General features: G+C 39.3%; 2 protein-coding genes across 6 annotated transcripts in view; both read left to right on the top strand.

Annotated features, from left to right (window-relative positions):
• The window catches only part of alg6 (ALG6 alpha-1,3-glucosyltransferase), a 494,479-nt gene that overhangs the window by 370,505 nt on the left and 104,358 nt on the right, over positions 1–19,616 (top strand). For 4 of the 5 annotated variants that reach the window (XM_072914667.1, XM_072914665.1, XM_072914663.1 and 1 more), the window contains exons 2-5: positions 11,646–11,735; positions 11,847–11,935; positions 12,028–12,110; positions 15,358–15,422. In XM_072914667.1, the coding sequence (XP_072770768.1) occupies positions 11,646–11,735; positions 11,847–11,935; positions 12,028–12,110; positions 15,358–15,422 (327 nt within the window). Of the gene's footprint in view, positions 1–8,886; positions 9,044–9,282; positions 9,368–11,645; positions 11,736–11,846; positions 11,936–12,027; positions 12,111–15,357; positions 15,423–19,616 lie in introns of those variants that run through there. The other variant, XM_072914666.1, reaches the window with a different exon arrangement.
• Positions 2,934–7,545, top strand: LOC133616843 (CMP-N-acetylneuraminate-beta-galactosamide-alpha-2,3-sialyltransferase 4-like). The gene is made up of 4 exons (XM_072914732.1): positions 2,934–2,978; positions 3,093–3,160; positions 3,692–4,142; positions 7,540–7,545. The coding sequence occupies exons 1-4, from the start codon at positions 2,934–2,936 to the stop codon at positions 7,543–7,545; spliced, it is 570 nt and encodes a 189-aa protein (XP_072770833.1).

Here is a 19,616-nt window from a genome sequence, read left to right as displayed (position 1 = left end):
CAAAAAAAATTCTCGGCACGGTCAGGGGTGTCAAAACGTACGGCCCGAGCGCCGGATCAGGCCCGCGAACAGGTTTTATCCGGCCTGCGGGACGAGTTTGCTAAGTATAAAAATTAACCTGAAATTTTTGAATGAAAGAAACAGCTGTTCTAAATCTGTCCACTGGATGTCGCAATAGCAATTCTTTGTATCTTTGTAGATGATGCTACATATGTACAAAATAAACCACATGATTTTAGGGATTCGAGGAAAATGATCAAACTACATAAATAACATCCATATTTTTTTAATTTGATTGATTGAAAATCAACACCAATGAGTTGACTGATGTACATTATCACATCATTTATTTAGAAAATATAAATAACAACAAATAAAGATAGAATACTATTAACCGCAACATGTAAGTGTAAAAAAAACTCAACAACATTATGATTTGTACAATTTCAGAATTGTGCTAGTTCTATTTCAAACAAAGAAAACAATCTGATGTTGTCTTTATTTTTAAGTTATCGTGCCGTGATTTTACCAGTGCAGCACACTTGGGAGTACATTTTTCTCCATGTGGCCCTTGATCTAAAACAAGTTTGACACCCCTGGTGTAGGCCATAACAAATAACAAATTATATATATATATATATATATATATATATATACATACACATATATACATATATATATATACATACGTATGTATATGTGTGTGTTTATAAAAGAGTGTGTGTGCCCATTTTGTGTTGATCTGTTAAAATAAAGCACATCACGTTTAATAAACAAACATTTGCGTAAATCAGACAAATTGTCCAGCCCCACGTGGATTGTACAATCATTAAAGATAAAGAAGACGCTATGGGTGGATGACTTTTTGTGTTTTTTCTTCCGACACATTATCAGAATCCAGCTATTTTCATGCTTCTAGAATGTATCTCAATATAGGTCATGTGTGTGGTTGGTGTATGTTGTAACCAGTGGGAATTATAAGTTCCAAAAATAAGATCCAATTGACTTACTGTTGCAAACTTGACATTACAAACTTCAATGCCATTGGAAAAGTTGTTCACCAGAAGTAGGTCATCTTCCTCCACGAGCGATAGGTTGCTCCGGGGGGACCACAGACTGTAAATGTAGATACAGGAGTTACTGAATATTTAAAAAGGCATGGAGATGAAGCAATAAATGACAAAGTAAAGCTGATGTGGCCAGGCATTAATAACTAATGGATACCAGTGAGTTATTGGCTGCTCGCTTTGTAATGAAAGTGTCATTGCAAATCAGCAGTTGTCCAAGGTTATTATTATTTATACATAATTGATGGCGGAACCACAAGGAACATGTCTACCCAACCAACACCTTGGGAACAAAGACGTTGGTGTCAACATAGGAAAAGGTCACAGAGGAGAATATGCCCGTGGGCTGAGATTTACAATGTGAGGGGAGGGTAAAGGGACCACATCAATAACACCACATCTGTATACAGACCATGACAAACTAGTAACATAGTATATTGCTACTTTTTACTGCTTGGAACTTGCTATTGCATGCAAACTTGCTGTGTTGGAAATGTCGAAATTTGACCTGTATCTTATGCACTAGATATGATTGTCACTGCTCGTCACGCCACGCCGTACCTTATTTTGAGTTTCTTGGTAATTTTCTGGGTGTAGTTTTAGTTCCTGTCTTGCGCTCTTATTTTGTGGGTTTTCACTTCCTGTTTTTCCTTTTTCTGCAGAAGCTTTACGCCTGCCTTTGAGCACTTATTCTCTCACCTGTTTTCTGTTTGTAATTAGCACTATTTAAGGTTTTTCTGGACATAATTAATTATTTACTGTAGACGATTCTTTCCATGCTGAGCTCAAGTACGCATGTACTTTGTGGACGCCGTCTGCTCCACATTCCTTGTAAGTGTTTTTGCTGTGTTCCAGCATTTTATTTTTGCTTCCTTCTTAGTCTGTCCAGTCAGGGCACACTTCCCTGTTGCTCTCGGTTTTTTATGTTTGTTGAATCATTAAATATCCTTTTTTAATGCACGATGCCTTCTCGTTCACCTGTATTTAAAATCACTACGACCTTGGTCGTCTCTACGATGTCCCGCTTGCCAGAATGTCCCGAGCATGTGATTTTGCAGACGATTATAACGACGAGGAATATGAAAATATTTTTTGGGCTAAAATGGAGACAGAGGCTTCCCAGAGCCCACCCAGAGCCCACCCACCCTGGGCTTCTTCTCCCGCTCAGGTCAAGGGTCAAACGCTCTTCCCATCAAACCAGTGACAGCGTCTGGTATCCGCTTCCTGAGGGGTGGGCTAGAACTGGTAGCTGTGCCACTGGGGAGGCACAGCTGCGTCCAGCCAAGCGGCCACTTTCTGCTCGGCCTCCTACACCTGTGCTACGCCCTGCTCAGGCTTTGCCGCCTGTGCTACGCCCTGCTCAGCCTCCTCTGCCTGTGGTCTGCCCTTCTGCTCCAGCTCTGCAGACACCGACGGTCCAGCTGTCATCATTGTCTACAGCGGGTCTTTCAACGACGCCACCATCATTGTCTTCAGCGGGTCTTTCCACAACGCCGCCATCATTGTCTTCAGGGGGTCTTTCAATGACGCCACCATCATTGTCTTCAGCGGGTCTTTCCACGACGCCGCCATCATCGTCTCCAACGGGTCTTTCCACATCGCCGCCATCAACATCTCCAGCGGGTCTTTCCACAACGCCGCCATCATCGTCTCCAGCAGCTCTTTCCACAACGCCACCATCATCGTCTCCAGCGGGCTCATCGTCACCTGCGCAACCGCACACGGCCCCCTCGTCGGCCAAGAATGTGACGGTTTCATGGACGCACTCCGAGCTATCAGATGCTAGGCCCAGGACCCAGGCATGGTTGCTTACTGCTGTTGGTGCGCCATGGACACTCGCGTCCACCTCCTCGTCGGCCAAGGAAGATGGCGGCGGTCTACTCGTCGCCACCATCTGACTCTTCCCCGCTGGTTGCGAGGACATATGGCCACCCTGCCGTTCCTTATTTTGAGTTTCTTGGTTATTTTCTGGGTGTAGTTTTAGTTCCTGTCTTGCACTCTTATTTTGTGGTTTTTCACATCCAGTTTTTCCCTTTCCTGCAGCAGCTTTACGCCTGCCTCCGAGCACTTTTTCCTTCTCCTGTTTTCTGTTTGTAATTATCACTAATTAAGTTGAGCTTGCGACACCACTGGTTTGTTGGGACATTATTCACTATAGACGATTCTTTCCATGCTGAGCTCAACTACGCACGTACTTTGTGGACGCCATCTGCTCCACATTCCTAGTAAGTATTTTTGACGTGTTCCAGCATTTCGTTTTGTTTCCTTCACAGTCTGTCCAGTCAGAGCACTTCCCTGTTGCTCTCGCCTTTAGTTTGTTTAAAGGCCTACTGAAACCCACTACTACCGACCACGCAGTCTGATAGTTTATATATCAATGATGAAATCTTAACATTGCAACACATGCCAATACGGCCGGGTTAGCTTACTAAAGTGCAATTTTAAATTTCCCGCGAAATATCCTGCTGAAAACGTCTCGGTATGATGACGCCTGCGCGTGACGTCACGGATTGTAGAAGACATTTTGGGACAGCATGTTGGCCAGCTATTAAGTCGTCTGTTTTCATCGCAAAATTTCACAGTATTCTGGATATCTCTGTTGGTGAATCTTTTGCAATTTGGAGGTTCTTCTACCCCGAGTCTGCTTCCTACAACCCAGGCTTGAACAACGAGGCCGGCACCCTCATGGTCTTGGTGCCGTTCAAGCAACAGGATCTACGGTGGCTCAAGGAGATCCTCTACAATGAGAAGAGGGTCAGGAAAGGCTTCTGGAAGCCTCCTCCCCAAATCTGGCTTGGTGACGTCAGTAAAATCCGAGTGCTCGACCCGCACTTTTTGCACCAGACGGCGGAGAAGCTGCTCCGGATCCCCCTGAACCCCAAGAAAAACCAGAACTCGGCACATCCCACCACGGGCATCCTCGCTATCTTCGTCGCTCTCAACTATTGCGACGTGGTCCACATAGCAGGTTTTGGCTACCCCATCTCCAAAAGCATCAATCACCCCATTCATTACTACGGCTATGACACCATGAAGTCCATGAAGCACACAATGGAGACAGCAAAGAAGAAAGCTGTAGGTGGGAAGCGGTGTATTGCGGCAGGTGTTGTGCCGGATAACGCACCCCCGCCGTAGAATGCACCCCTTGACTGTTGTGCCGGATAACACAACATGATACATCACAATTTCCAGTTTCTCTTTTCAACATGTTTGAAAAGGAGTAGGAAGAAGCAGAGCTTATTTAATCCTACCCCTTTTCTTTTACATAACAGTTGCTAAAACTTTTGTTCACTTCCTGTTCTCAATTTATTCACAATACACTCCATAAGTAATCACAATACAAATAAATAAATAAATAATAATTGGTGAAGTAAGTCATATTTCATATGATGAGATAAGTAAGATAGGTTGATTGGCAACACTAAATTGGCCCTAGTGTGTGAATGTGAGTGTGAATGTTGTCTGTCTATCTGTGTTGGCCCTGTGATGAGGTGGCGACTTGTCCAGGGTGTACACCGCCTTCCGCCCGAATGCAGCTGAGATAGGCTCCAGCACCCCCCGCAACCTCAAAAAGGGACAAACGGTAGAAAATGGATGGATGGATGGATGGAGATAAGGAAGATTATTTTGAGAATGAAAGAATGGATGGATGAAATACATTCAGAATGTTTATCATGGTTCTTCTTCTTTGTACTTTGTAATTACTTTAAGTTTGAAGAGTTTCTTCAAGTGGATCATATTAGTACATTGTTTGATTACTTTGCTTAATCCATTCCATAATTTAATTCCACATACTGATATACTGAAGGTCTTAAGTGTTGTACGTGCATACAAATGTTTTAAATTAAATATTTCTCTAAGATTATATTTCTCCTCTTTTTTTGAGAAGAATTGTTGTATATTCTTGGGTAGCAGGTTATAGTTTGCTTTGTGCATAATTTTAGCTGTTTCCAAATTCACTGTCGTGGAATTTCAGTATTTTTGATTCAATAAATAAAGGATTTGTATGTTCTCTATATCCAACATTAGGTATTATGGTGGTTGGACACCCATGTTGTATAAAGTGCAATCCTCTTCCCCAGGTTGGAGTTGGACACATATGTCCTGATTTACTAAAGGTTTGCGTGTTCTAAACATGTGCAAACTTGATAGCACACGCAAAGCTGATCCACTAAATGTGTGCAAAGTGGATAGTGTTTGTTAAGTGAGCAGAATAAGGCGTGCAATCCATTTTGCGTCTCTGTCTTACAGTAAGTCATATGCAATATATATGCTGATCATCAAAACGGCCACAATGCTGCAGGAAAAATGCAAAGACAAATATTATCACGTGCAATGTGATTTATTAACAGTCATCACAGTGTTGCAAGCACTATTTTGGGTTTTATTTAGTAACTGTCCAAACTGACAGTTCCACACACCGCTGCGGGATCAGTGCTCAATGGTGACAATGGACAGATGAGAATCCTCCATCATCCATGTGTGTCTCAAAATTTTTGGATGGTCAAAAAGAAAAAAAAACCTATCGTCTATTCAGCAACCTCATTTTATAGCTTCGAAAGGACTTAAGGGGCTGATTAAAACAAATTCAATTGATGCGTTTGGTGTCCCTTAGTATTTTTTTTAATGACGTTCATCTTTTTTCACATAGATATATATCATTAAAATATTTCTTATATGAAAAAAAACTTATTGAAGTATGCATTTTTGTGTGTTGAGCGGAGTAAGTGCAGCATCTCTCCCATGCACCTTCAGTGGTTAAAACATAAGAAAAAGTGGTGTCAATGTAGATGCACTGCACGGCGGTTTCTAAAATGCCCATAAAAAGTAGTAAATGTCTCTTGCCTGTATGAAAACATAGCAAAATGCCAGAGGCAGGAGCATGATAACATGAATGTGCAGTAAATGATCGAGTTTCTTCGTGGAAATACCCAGTATAGTACACACAAAATCCTCATTTAAATAAAGCGGTCTTCACCACTTTACAATTATACAACCAGTCTGAGTAAACAACACAAAACACGCCCACTAATACTACACACTATTTAATAGATTGCTCACGCTGTTTACCACGTGGTATTTAGTAAATCAGGCCCATACTGTAGCTAACCAAATTCTATGAAGAAGGCAATCTTACTAAAAGTTAAAGTTAAAGTTAAAGTACCAATGATTGTCACACACACACTAGGTGTGGCGAAATTATTCTCTGCATTTAACCCATCACCCTTGATCACCCCCTGGGAGGTGAGGGGAGCAGTGGGCAGCAGCGGTGGCCGCGCCCGGGAATCATTTTTGGTGATTTAACCCCCAATTGCAACCCTTGATACTGAATGCCAAGCAGGGAGGTAATGGGTCCCATTTTTATAGTCTTTGGTATGACTCGGCCGGGGTTTGAACCCACAACCTACCGATCTCAGGGCGGACACTCTAACCACTAGGCCACTGAGAAAAAAAGAGCTTCAGATGTCATACTACCCCCTGCCAATAGAACCGGCCGTGCTACTACATGTGAATGCTTAAAAGTGAGCATGGTAAATGGGTTATATGGTTATAGCGCTTTTCTACCTTCAAGGTACTCAAAGCACTTTGACACCATTTCCACATTCACCCATTCATACACAGATGGCGGGAGCTACCATGCAAAGCCCGACCCATCAGGAGCAAGGGCATAGTGTTACACAACAGACTTGACTAGGGTAGTAGAAGCCGGGTATCTAACCAGGAACCCTCAGGTTACTGGCACAGTCGCTCTCCCAACCGAGCCACGCCGTTAATGACATTATTGAATTGATTAACGTGGACCCCAATCCAATCCAATCCACTTTATTTATATGGCACATTTAAACAACAAAAATGTTTCCAAAAAACAATATTAAAAATAATATTAAAAATAATATTAAAAACAATATTAAAACAATAATCAAATATTATCCTTAGCTCCACCATGACTGAATAAAAAAAATAAAAAAAAAATATAGAACCAATATAAAAACAATATAAAAATAAATATGATTAAAAACGATTTTAAAGGGAAAAACCAATTAAAACAGTAAATAGAAATCAAAATGTATTAAAAAAAAAAAAAACACAGAGGACAACAGAGGACAGAGGACGTGAGTTGTGTGGTCTTGGACTTGGATTTGTTTAAGTCGTTGTTTAACAAGTCGACTTAAACAACGAATTGTGCAATCTACTAATGAAAGTCTCAATCAATCAATCAATCATGTCTGTGTCGACTGTCCATGTGGAATTATCTATTTTGCATTTTTGATATGGAGTTGATGATTGTCGACTTAAAAATTGTTCATTTGATTTGAGAAACCCCTTTTATTGAAATTTCACAGCTATATATTTTATAGCAACTTATATGGTGTTCTTTTGATACTTATTATGTATAATAAGTGCTTGGGGCCTCGATACAACCCCCACTCGGTTGGGAATGTCTAAATTTTACGTGTATCTTATGCAACAGCTATGATGTCCTTTATTACGATAAACTCTCATTTAATATTAAGATGACAATTAAAGATAGCTTGAATTTATAGTTTAATTAATTATCCTATTAGCTCTGGGATTGACTGGCCGGTGGGGGTTCAGGGTAAACTCAGCGAGGATAGCCTTGCACTCTCCAGTGACCTAATTGATTGAGACTTTTATTAGTAGATTGCACAGTACAGTACATATTCCGTACAATTGACCACTAAATGGTAACACCCCAATAAGTTTTTCAACTTGTTTAAGTCGGGGTTCACGTTAGTCAATTCATGGTATAAATATATACTATCAGCATAATACAGTCATCACACAAGTTAATCATCAGAGTTTTGATTGATTGATTGATTGAAACTTTTATTAGTAGATTGCACAGTACAGTACATATTCCGTACAATTGACCACTAAATGGTAACACCGGAATACGTTTTTCAACTTGTTTAAGTCGGGGTCCACTTGACTATTGATTCATGGTACAGATACGTACTATCATCATAATACAGTCGTCACACAAGATTATCATCAGAGTATATACATTGAATTATTTACATTATTTACAATCCGGGGGGTGGGATGTGGAGGGGGGGGGGGGGGTTAAGTTTGGTTGATATCAACACTTCAGTCATCAACAATTGCATCATCTGAGAAATGGACATTGAAGCAGTGTAGGTAGGATATGTACAGCAAGTCGTGGACATAGAGAGAGATTTCAGAAAGCATAAGAATAAGTATCTACATTTGATTATTTACAATCCGGGGAGGTGGGATGTGGAAGGGGGAGGGTGTTAGTTTAGGGTTGAAGTTGCCTGGAGGTGTTCTTTTAGTGCGGTTTTGAAGGAGGATAGAGATGCATACAGGTATATACATTGTCTGTGTCGACTGTCCATGTGGAACGAACTACTGGGGATAAACATAATGGGGATAAACACTCTGGGGAAAAAGTGAGAAAAAAGTAATAATTAATTAATATATTAATTTGAGTGTGAATAATGTCTGTCTATCTGTGTTGGCCCTGTGATGATGTGGTGACTTGTCCAGGGTGTACGCCGCCTTCCGCCCGATTGTAGCTGAGATAGGCTCCAGCGCCCCCTGTGACACCGAAGGGAATAAGCGGTAGGAAATGGATGGATGGCATTTATATCTCATCGTCGAATAACAACAAACCGGATTTAATTGCAGCCCGACACCGCAGATGTTTAAATAGCTGATTTTCCGAGGGTACTTGAACGCTTCATACATTTCGACTGGTGCGTCAGAGAGCATTGACCAATAACAACGTGCAACGATTTCTCCATTGATGACGTATACAGGAAATGCACACAGCCTTAAAAAAACCGCCTTATTGAATAGAATGTTTACATTTTTTACCGACTAAAAAGCACATTTTAACCATTCGGGAGTTATGCAAACGTGGTGTCTTGTTTCAATATGTATTTTGCTCGGCGTTGTGGTGAGATGGGGAGTGTCCTTAAATCCGTATTCCGGTAGGAAGCATTTACTACTCAAAAAGCCATCAAAAGCTGTGTATCTAGTGCTGTATAGTTATAGTTATATATAGTTGGACTGCTCCGACTCGAGAGTACATTAAAGTACGGCAGAAATTAGTTTACAAGTTTATAATGTTGCTAATATAATGCGTATATTATAGGGTTGATGCAGTGTGTTTAAATATCATTCTCGGTTTCCTCAAACACAAAAGTCACAGTTGAATGTTTTTCTGTAGGTGCGGGAAAACCACCTTTGTTTGGCGACTATGAAGCTCAGAGACACTGGCAAGAAATAACCTACAACCTTCCTGTGCAAGAATGGTCAGTTTTAAACCTCGTCAACACTATAGCGGGGGTGTCCAAAGTGTAGCCCAGGGCCATTTTCATTCTATAAATTATCCATCCATTTCCTACCGCTTGTCTATTATTAAAAAACACATACAAAGTGCTGTAAAGTAATGAGAAAAAGTTGCAAAGTTAAAAACTAGAGATGCAGGATGTATTTTTTGTTAGGTTTGGGCACTAATTAAAGGCCTACTGAAACCCACTACTACCGACCACGCAGTCTGATAGTTTATATATCAATGATGAAATCTTAACATTACAACACATGCCAATACGGCCGGGTTAGCTTACTAAAGTGCAATTTTAAATTTTGCGCAAAATATCCTGCTGAAAACGTCTCGGTATGATGACGCCGGCACGTGACGTCACGGATTGTAGAGGACATTTTGGGACAGCATGGTGGCCAGCTATTAAGTCATCTGTTTTCATCGCAAAATTCCACAGTATTCTGGACATCTGTGTTGGTGAATCTTTTGCAATGTGTTCAATGAACAATGGAGACAGCAAAGAAGAAAGCTGTAGGTGGGAAGCGGTGTATTGCGGGCGGCTGCAGCAACACAAACACAGCCGGTGTTTCATTGATTACATTTCCGAAAGATGACAGTCAAGCTTTACCATTGGCCTGTGGAGAACTGGGACAACAGAGACTCTTACCAGGAGGACTTTGAGTTGAATGCGCAGACGCGGTACCGTGAGTACGCATGCAGCTGCGGCTTCCAAACATTTGATCGCTTGCCCGTACGTGCGTGCCGCTATGTGCATGTCACGTACGTAACTTTGGGGACTTTGGGGAAATATATGTGCTGTACGAACTTTGGGGAGGTGAACGGTACTTTGGGCTGTGGGATTGAGTGTGTTGTGCAGGTGTTTGAGTTGTATTGGCGGGTTATATGGACGGGAGGGGGGAGGTGTTTGTTATGCGGGATTAATTTGTGGCATATTAAATATAAGCCTGGTTGTGTTGTGGCTAATAGAGTATATATATGTCTTGTGTTTATTTACTGTTTTAGTCATTCCCAGCTGAATATCAGGTCCCACCCGCCTCTCACAGCATCTTCCCTATCTGAATTGCTTCCACTGCCCTCTAGTCCTTCACTCTCACTTTCCTCATCCACAAATCTTTCATCCTCGCTCAAATTAATGGGGAAATCGTCGCTTTCTCGGTCCGAATCGCTCTCGCTGCTGGTGGCCATGATTGTAAACAATGTGCAGATGTGAGGAGCTCCACAACCTGTGACGTCACGCTACTCGTCTGCTACTTCCGGTACAAGCAAGGCTTTTTTATCAGCGTCCAAAAGTTGCGAACTTTATCGTCGATGTTCTCTACTAAATCCTTTCAGCAAAAATGGTTGCAATATCGCGAAATGATCAAGTATGACACATAGAATGGACCTGCTATCCTCGTTTAAATAAGAAAATCGCATTTCAGTAGGCCTTTAAGGATCATGGCGATGCTGGCGTTTCAGGTGGCTGATAAGGTTTGATGTGTTTAAGCGTGATGTTTTTTTCATCCCCTCCTCGCGGAATGTCGGCTAAATATATGGTGCAAATAGCGCATAAAAAGTATCTGGAAAAGTTAAGAAGTCCCAAACGATCAACGCCATGTTTGTTTACCATGAGCCCAGAGGAAGTTTACCACAGGAGTTGGAGAAAAGGAGCACATGATTTGTTCACCCGAGCACAGTGCGGGTAAACCCGCCGTTTAAAAAAATAATTTTATCGTATTGGTATGATGCCATGATTCCTCATATCGATAATAACTTGTCCGATATTCATCTTCAACCCCTAATAAAAACAAACATTTTACATGCAGGCTGTTTTTTTCTCTTTAAAAAAACTACAATGTTTTGGCTTTGTAAATGAATTATTTCAAAATGGCCCACACATCCTGAATTTTTCAGTGTGTGGCCCTCAGTGGAAAAAGTTTGGACACCCCTAAGATAGAGTAGTATATGCCACATATACTGGTATTTCTCTCTGTTGTCATTGATCTTGTCTTATTACATACAGTATGTGTTTTGATGACTATATGAACTTTTCAGAGTCATCATATCAATGTATTTATGGCAAGTACATGTGCAGGCATAATCCAAAAGACAAAAATACAAACAAGGGTACTCATTTTGTCTGTTATTGTGTTGTGTATTCGTATTCAGTACTATGTATTACAAACTATTGCAATTAGAGAATACCATGAAGTTCCTTTTAAAACGTCAACATTAATACAATAAATTCCCTTTTTGCTATCATTCAGGTACTGTAACACCACCGACAATGAGTTGAACTATTGGGGTCTTGACTACCCTCCTCTAACTGCCTATCACAGTCTGATCTGTGCTCATGTGTAAGTATGTTTTCCACAGTACAACAGCAACCTCACTAGTTTGACTATAGCATCAACCAATTAACTTCAATCTGTCCGCGTATCCAGTATGACATTTATTTTACCCTACAGTGCCAAGATAATAAACCCTGAATGGGTGCAGCTTCACAAATCCAGAGGTTATGAAAGTACATCACACAAGTTGTTCATGAGAACCACAGGTACAGTAGGTCTGAACACAACTTGGGTACATTTCTTGGTGTAGCAAACTATACAGTATAATAAAACATTTTTGTTTCTCTTTCTGTTGCAGTGCTGGTTGCAGATTTACTAATATACATCCCTGCGGTGGTATTATATTGTTTATGGATAAACGATGGCTCCATTAAGAAAAAGGTGAGCCATTTTTTTTGTGAGATCTCGTATATATTGGGATATCTATTAATACAGATTAGGGCTGGGCAATATATCTAGTTTGTAAGATATTAGGGATGTCCCGATCCAGGTTTTTGCACTTCTGATCCGATACCGATATTGTCTTTGCACTTCCGATCCGATACCGATACTGACCGATACTGGCCTATCCGAGCATGTATTAAAGTTTAAAGTTATTTAGTCTACTTAGTTGTCAGAATCATGTTGAAAAGGGTTTTAGTACTCTTGATAACAACTAGCCAGCTGAATTAGGGGAGTTTGAATAATACACAATGGTTGGTAACAAGAAACTGACCTGTTTATTCAAGGATAAACACAAAATTGACAAAATTATACATGACAAACAGAAATGGCATCAATGAACTAGGGCTGGGCGATATGGCCTTTTTTTAATATTGCGATATTTTAAGGCCATATTGCGATACACGATATATATCTCGATATTTTGCCTTAGCCTTGAATGAACACTTGATGCATATAATCACAGCAGTATGATGATTCTATGTGTTTTGATTGATTGAGACTTTTATTAGTAGGTTGCACAGTGAAGTACATATTCCGTACAATTGACCACTAAATGGTAACACCCGAATAAGTTTTTCAACTTGTTTAAGTCGGGGTCCACTAAAATTGATTCATGATACAGATATATACTATCAGATATATACTATCATCATAATACAGTCATCACACAAGATAATCACATTGAATTATTTACATTATTTATAATCCAGGGTGTGGAGGGGGGCGCCTGATGTAAGTGTCAAAAAGACAGCCAAAAGAGTTTGATATGAGAATAAATCTAAAGTTAAAATATAGGGTAGAAATGCACCCATTTGCAGGAAATGTAGTCTTGATTTTCAAAATGTTCTTTCAAGGCTTACATGTCTACATTAAAACATTCTTCTTCATACTGCATTAATATATGCTACTTTTAAACTTTCATGCAGAGAAGGAAATCACAACTAAAAAATTCACAAATTTTTTCATACGGTGTTGATGTGGAAATGTTTGCCTCGGCATTTTGATGGTGTGGACGTGTGGCACTGAATGGAGATAAGCGTCTCGACAGACGTTACAATATTTGAACAATGATGACGAAAACTGTTTTCTCTGTCGTGTCCGTGTGTCGAAAATTGTCATGCGCTTATTTTTTTATTTGATGTTGTGCGTGGCATAGATTTGCCGTGCGCAGAGGACGCTTGGGCAGTGCGTAATTGCGCAGGCGCGCACCTTAGAGAGAACGTTGGTCACACGGCTGCGCTAGCATCATAGCTAACGTTAGCCATGCTGCTACCTCTCTGTTGGGAGAGGACGTATACATGTGACGTATGACGTGACGTATGACGTGACAGTATGTGACGTGTGTAAGAAGGTGCGCTTGCTGTCTGTGAGAGGGAGACACAGAAAAGAGTGAGAAGAGCCTATCGTGTAATGCCAGCAGCTAAAAGCAACTGCGTGAGAATCCACAGACCTGTGGATGTGTTGAAGGTGTGCTGGAAAATGCGGAACGAAAATTAGGGAGCAGCAGAAAAGTGGAATGTATTATTTAAATCGGTGTGTTGGAAAACACGGACCGGAGTTTTTTTTAAACTGGATCTGGATCGGCATTTTCCCATGCCTTGCCGATACGCATTTTTTGGCAAATATCGGCGGCCGATCCGATCCAAATATTGGATCGGGACATCCCTATAAGATATATCGACATATTTTTACACAAGATATGAATTAAGAAAATATCGTAATATTGATATAATTTATTTCACGTTAAAATGACCAAACACCGCTTATTTGTTGTGTTCTTTGTTCTCCTCCGCTTCCCACTCCCTCTTAAAACTCTATGGGCTACTAAACCTCCTTCCAAGAGTGCTTGCACGTACAGTATAAGAACATCCATGATTGGTTGGTTGTTTACTATGATGAGTCATGATTGGTTAAGATTAGAGCAAAACATTAGGGACAGGCCAATCAGAGGCAAGATAGGGCGGGTCATGGAACCAGGAAGGGAAATCACAACAGACATGCACAGCCCAAATGACGACGAGAGAGTCGTAGAAGTGAAGAGGGAATATTCAAGTGGGCGATTTATATTATTAAAAAAATAGTGGAAGATGGCAGAGGGATTCTCTTCTTTAGATTTTTCTTTTAGCGATGTAGACGACGTCCAGGAAACCCACACTGCGTCTACCTGGCCACATTTGGACAAATGTATGCGTCTGGATAAAACATTCATTTGAGTTGTTTACCATGTAAGCCCAAATCAAAACTGTTCTCCAGTTGCCAAGCCGGGCATATTTCGCACGATAAATGCTGCCAAAAATGTATGTCAAAGTGAGGAAGATCATAGCTGCACAATTAAGTAAAGTCACTTACTTGGCGCTGACCAGAATCATATGTGTGTGACAGTCCATTACATCGTCGACTGGGAATTAAAAAGTGCCTGCCTGCAAAAAGAAATGTTATCTGAGTTTGATACATTTTGTATTATTTGCACAGCTCGGTTATTTATTTTACGTAGAAAGAATATTTTTCTATTTTATTTATGTTATATAATTTTGTGCTACTTAAACAGTTTATTTTGTGTGCTGTTAATACCCATCTTGACTAACTGGCTTAATAAAAGTGCCACTGACTGTTTACAGTACACTTGTCTTTCACTTCAATTTCACTGAATATCGCTCAAAAATGAATATCTTTACATGTGTGCTTGTGCATATTGTAACGTCTGTCGAGACGCTTTCACCGGAAAATATATCGAATATCGTGTTTAAGTAAAAATATATCGAGATATACCTTTTCGTCCATATCGCCCAGCCTTAATATAGATACATAATAGACATCACTTAGGGATTTGTTAAGCCATTATTGACCATTAATATATACAGTTAGTCAACATATATTTAGTCTTTTAATTTCTGAGGTGTATCTATGATTTCTGACCAAAAGGCACTGGGTTTGATCCCACCTGGGCGTCATAGACACTCTGTAATGCCCCTTAATCAAGACAGACATTTTTTACAGGTGCAAGTAAAGTATTATTTAAAAAAAAAAATCCTCATCTTATAAGATAAGTCACTATATTAGACACATCTTAGTTGGATGGTTTGTGGCAAGGTTTGGCTTTAGAGAGCAATTAGAACTGATGTTACAAAGAAAATACTTGGGCTTCCTATCCATTACTTAATCATACAAACATATTTGTCCCCAGGTTTGTACTCTGCTCTGCTTTCTGATGTATCCAGGACTACTTCTAATTGACTACGGACATTTCCAGTATCCTTTTCTTTTCTTAAAATGTTAATGTATTACTTTAGCTTTCAATTACAAACTATTCATCAATCACCTACAACTTTAGGTGGCAATAACAACCCAGAAGTGAATTTGAGGGTTAAATGTATTTACTATGTATACAGGAGAGGTCAATCTCCAATTAATAGTCAGTTACAGTGTCAAATCTTTGCTATCATGATACCTTTATAAAGGCAATGTTTTATTTAACATTTTAGCATTCATACTAGGCTTGTACGGTATACCGGTATCCGCGCCCGTGTCGAAGTCACGTCATGACATTGCTGGTTTTACGAGCAGACGAGCATGTTCGGTCGCACACAATCACGGAGTACTTGCAAGCAGACACAGAGTGTTGACAGAAAGGGAGAACTGACGCATTTTGGCTTAAAAACTAACGATAACACTGAAATGCCCTCAGGAAGAGATGCTTTAAAACATGGCTAGCTAGCTAGCGGCTAACGTCCATCCGCCGTCTGCAGTTTTTTAGCTACTTCTAAATCACTAATCCTCGCCTCCATGGGGAGAAATAAAGTACGTTTCTTACAAGTAAGATCACCCCGGCAGGACGAGGAAAAGCTAAACATGCTTCACTACACACCGTAGCTCACCGGCATCAAAATGTAAACAAATGTCATGGGTGGATCTACACCTGACATCCACTGTAATGATATCAAGTACAGGAACGTATCTAGTCGATAGTACTATGATTACGTCGATATTTGTTTGCATCACAACATCTTCTTTTTTAAAAATGTATTTTATACTTATAAACTCAGGAAATATATCCCTGGACACATAAGGACTTTGAATATAACCAATGTATGATCCTGTAACTACTTGGTATCGGATTGATACCCAAATTCGTGGTATCATCCAAAACTAATGTAAAGTATCAAACGACAGAAGAATAAGTGATTATTACATTGTAACAGAAGTGTAGACATAACATGTTAAAAGAGAAAGTAAGCAGATATTAACAGTAAATGAACAAGTAGATTAATAATTCATTTTCTACCTCTTGTCCTTAATAATGTTGACAAAATAATAGAATAATAAATGACACAATATGTTACTGCATACGTCAGCAGACTAATTAGTAGTCTTTGTTAGTTTACTTACTACTAAAAGACAAGTTGTCTAGTATGTTCACTATTTTTTTTAAGGACAAACTTGCAATAAGAAACACATTTTTAATGTACCCTATGATTTTTTGGATAAAATAAAGCCAAAAATAATAATTTTTGTGGTCTTCTTTATTTAGAAAAGTACCGAAAAGTATCAAAATAATTTTAGTACCGGTACCAAAATATTGGTATTGTTACAACACTAATTCATACACATCAAAGTGTAAATAGGATGTATAGCTGTGTACAGGGTTGGGCAATATGGTAAAAAAAAGTTTTTTTTAATTTCATCATAAAATATTATCTGTGTCATGTATGTGTTTGCAGAATGAGGAGGGCAGTAAATATTTTCCCTCCAAAAAAGTACCTGATTTTAAGTTTTACGGCAGTACTTTGTGGGTGGTGTGGCTCAGATGGGAGAGCAGCTGGCCAGAAGCTTGAGGGTTCCTGTTTCGAATCCAGCTTCCGCTCTCCTAGTCACTGCTGTTGTGCCTTTGGGCAACACACTTCACCCACTTTGCTCCCAGTGCCACCCACACTGGTTTAAATCTAGCTTTAAAATGTAGATAATGGGTTTCACAATGTAAAGCGCTTTGAGTCTCTCGCGAAAAAGCGTAACATAAATATAATTCACTTCACTTCACTCACCCAGACTTGACATTAAAACTAGTGCGGTCAATTAATGCATTTAAAAAATATATAAATAAAAAAGATTATCACACATACAGTATGAATATTTTATTAATCACGATTAATCGCAGTAAATTACTTGCATGTATAATTTAAATTAACTGAAAGGGAATTTTGCCTAAAATTCAAAATCCCTATGTGAGACAAGAACACATGTTGTTCTTGTTTTATGCATTCTAAATCATTAATAAATGCTAGTAAAAGTCAGCCAACAATGCAGGTAATGAGGATTTCATTTATTCCGCCTATAAAGTCCTCTAAAAAAACAACATGTTATATAAATGCTGTAAGTATATATGTAATCTCGTGCCAGGCACATTCATGAAAACATGTAATATTTACCATATCTTGGTCATTTAAAGCATAACCGGAACATTTTGACGGCGCATACATTTTATAGAGCACATCGCAACATTCACTATTTCTTTCAACAATAACAGCTACTACTAATCATGGCAGACTTCATGAGAGCCAACTACGACTACTCTGAGACAAATGAGGATCCAGAACCTTGCATTTTTGAGCCTGAATATACAGAGGATTAACTACAAGTTTTAGACGCTTGACGCCAAGTAGAGCTAGCTCTGGTGAAACACTACCCCGAATTAGGTCTGAAAACCTTTGACAAGTTCACTTAATGTCCGTCGCCGACCAATAGGACCTTTCTAAGTGTAAAATGCGATCCGCCTTGATGACGAAGTATTTTATTTTGAAAGTAAAACAATACTATATTTTGTGTTTGTGCGGGACTTCCTGTCCAACACTAGCAGATTTTAGCTGAATTGAACAGATTTTTTGCGGTGTCCGGAAAAAATGTAAGTTTTGCGTATATTTAGCGCTGGAATGCGGAACGACAATGGCATGACGGTGACGTTCCGCGGGCGGTGGAAATTGACACACAGACTTGAATAATAACAGAAAGAGTGCGCCGGCACACGTGTACCGGTCCGTGACTGTCGCGCATTCAGTGGAAATTCGGGGTAAACATCATGTAGCAGTACTGCTAAGTGTTAAACAAGAAACACAAACTATGAAAATATTGCAACAATCACTTACTGTACAATGTCTGCTCTGACTGGGATGCCGTTTGATGACTCAAGCTGGATCTGCTTATTACTCAGATTCTAAAACTTGCAGCTCATCTTCCATATATCCATGCTCAAAAGTATACGTTTCTGGATCATCATTTGTCCCAAAGTAGTCTTTGTTGGCTCGTGAAGTCTGCCATGATCATTCGTGTTGTTGTTGAAGGAAATAGAGTATGTTGCGAGGTCTTTGTAGGTGGAATTTGTAGTTTGTATTTTTTGTTTAGCACTTAGAAATACTGCTATGCTACATAATGCTTAGGGTTGGTTTTACTCAAGTTGCATCTGCTTATCACTCAGTTTCTAAAACTTGAAGCTCATCATCTGTATATTCCGGTTAAAAAATATTAGGTTCTGGATCATCATTTGTCCCAAAGTAGTCTTTGTTGGCTCTCGTGAAGTCTGCCATGATTATTAGTGTTGTTGTTGAAGGAAATCGCGTATGTTGCAATGCGCTCTGTGAAATCTATGCGCCCATGATTAAAAGTTCTGACAATGCTTAAAATGACCAAAATATGTAAATATTACGTGTTATTATAAATGTGCCTGCTACTACTTTACATATACAGTTACAGCATGTATATAAAACATTGTTGGATGTTTTTTAGAGGACTTTGTAGGTGGAGTAGATGTAATCCCGATTACCTGTATCGTTAGCCGCCTCTTGCCAGCAGTTTTTTACTAGTTAAGATGCACAAAAACGAGAAAGACGTGTTCTTTTCTCACATAGAGATTGCGAATGACTATGAAATTCCCCCAAAAGTGCAGTTCCCGTTTAAAGACCAAATGAGGCTACAAACAAAATCTTGTTGAGGGCCACAAAAAATTTAAGGGTCTAGGACAGGGGTGCTCACACTTTTTCTGCAGGCGAGCTACTTTTCCATTGATCAAGTCGTGGGGATCTACCTCATTCATATATATAATTTATATTTACTTATTTATGAAATATATGTTTTTGTTAACAAGTTAAAGGTGTTTAATGATAATGCAAGCATGTTTAACACATATAGTTAATATTGTTAATAAATTAAAGGTGTTTAATGATAATGCAAGCATGTTTAACACATAGTTAATATTGTTAATACATTAAAGGTGTTTAATGATAATACAAGAATGTTTAATACATATTAGTTAATATTGTTAATAAATTAAAGATGTTTAATGATAATACAAGTATGTTTAATACATATAGTTAATATTGTTAACAAGTTAAAGGTGTTTAAAGATAATGCAAGCATGTTTAACACATATAGTTAATATTGTTAATAAGTTAAAGG

This window comes from Nerophis lumbriciformis, linkage group LG14 (assembly GCF_033978685.3).
Source record: "Nerophis lumbriciformis linkage group LG14, RoL_Nlum_v2.1, whole genome shotgun sequence".
NCBI classification, from domain to species: Eukaryota; Metazoa; Chordata; class Actinopteri; order Syngnathiformes; family Syngnathidae; genus Nerophis; species Nerophis lumbriciformis.
The sequence above is the reverse complement of the archived record's forward strand: the minus strand, read 5'-3'. Positions and strand labels throughout refer to the sequence as shown.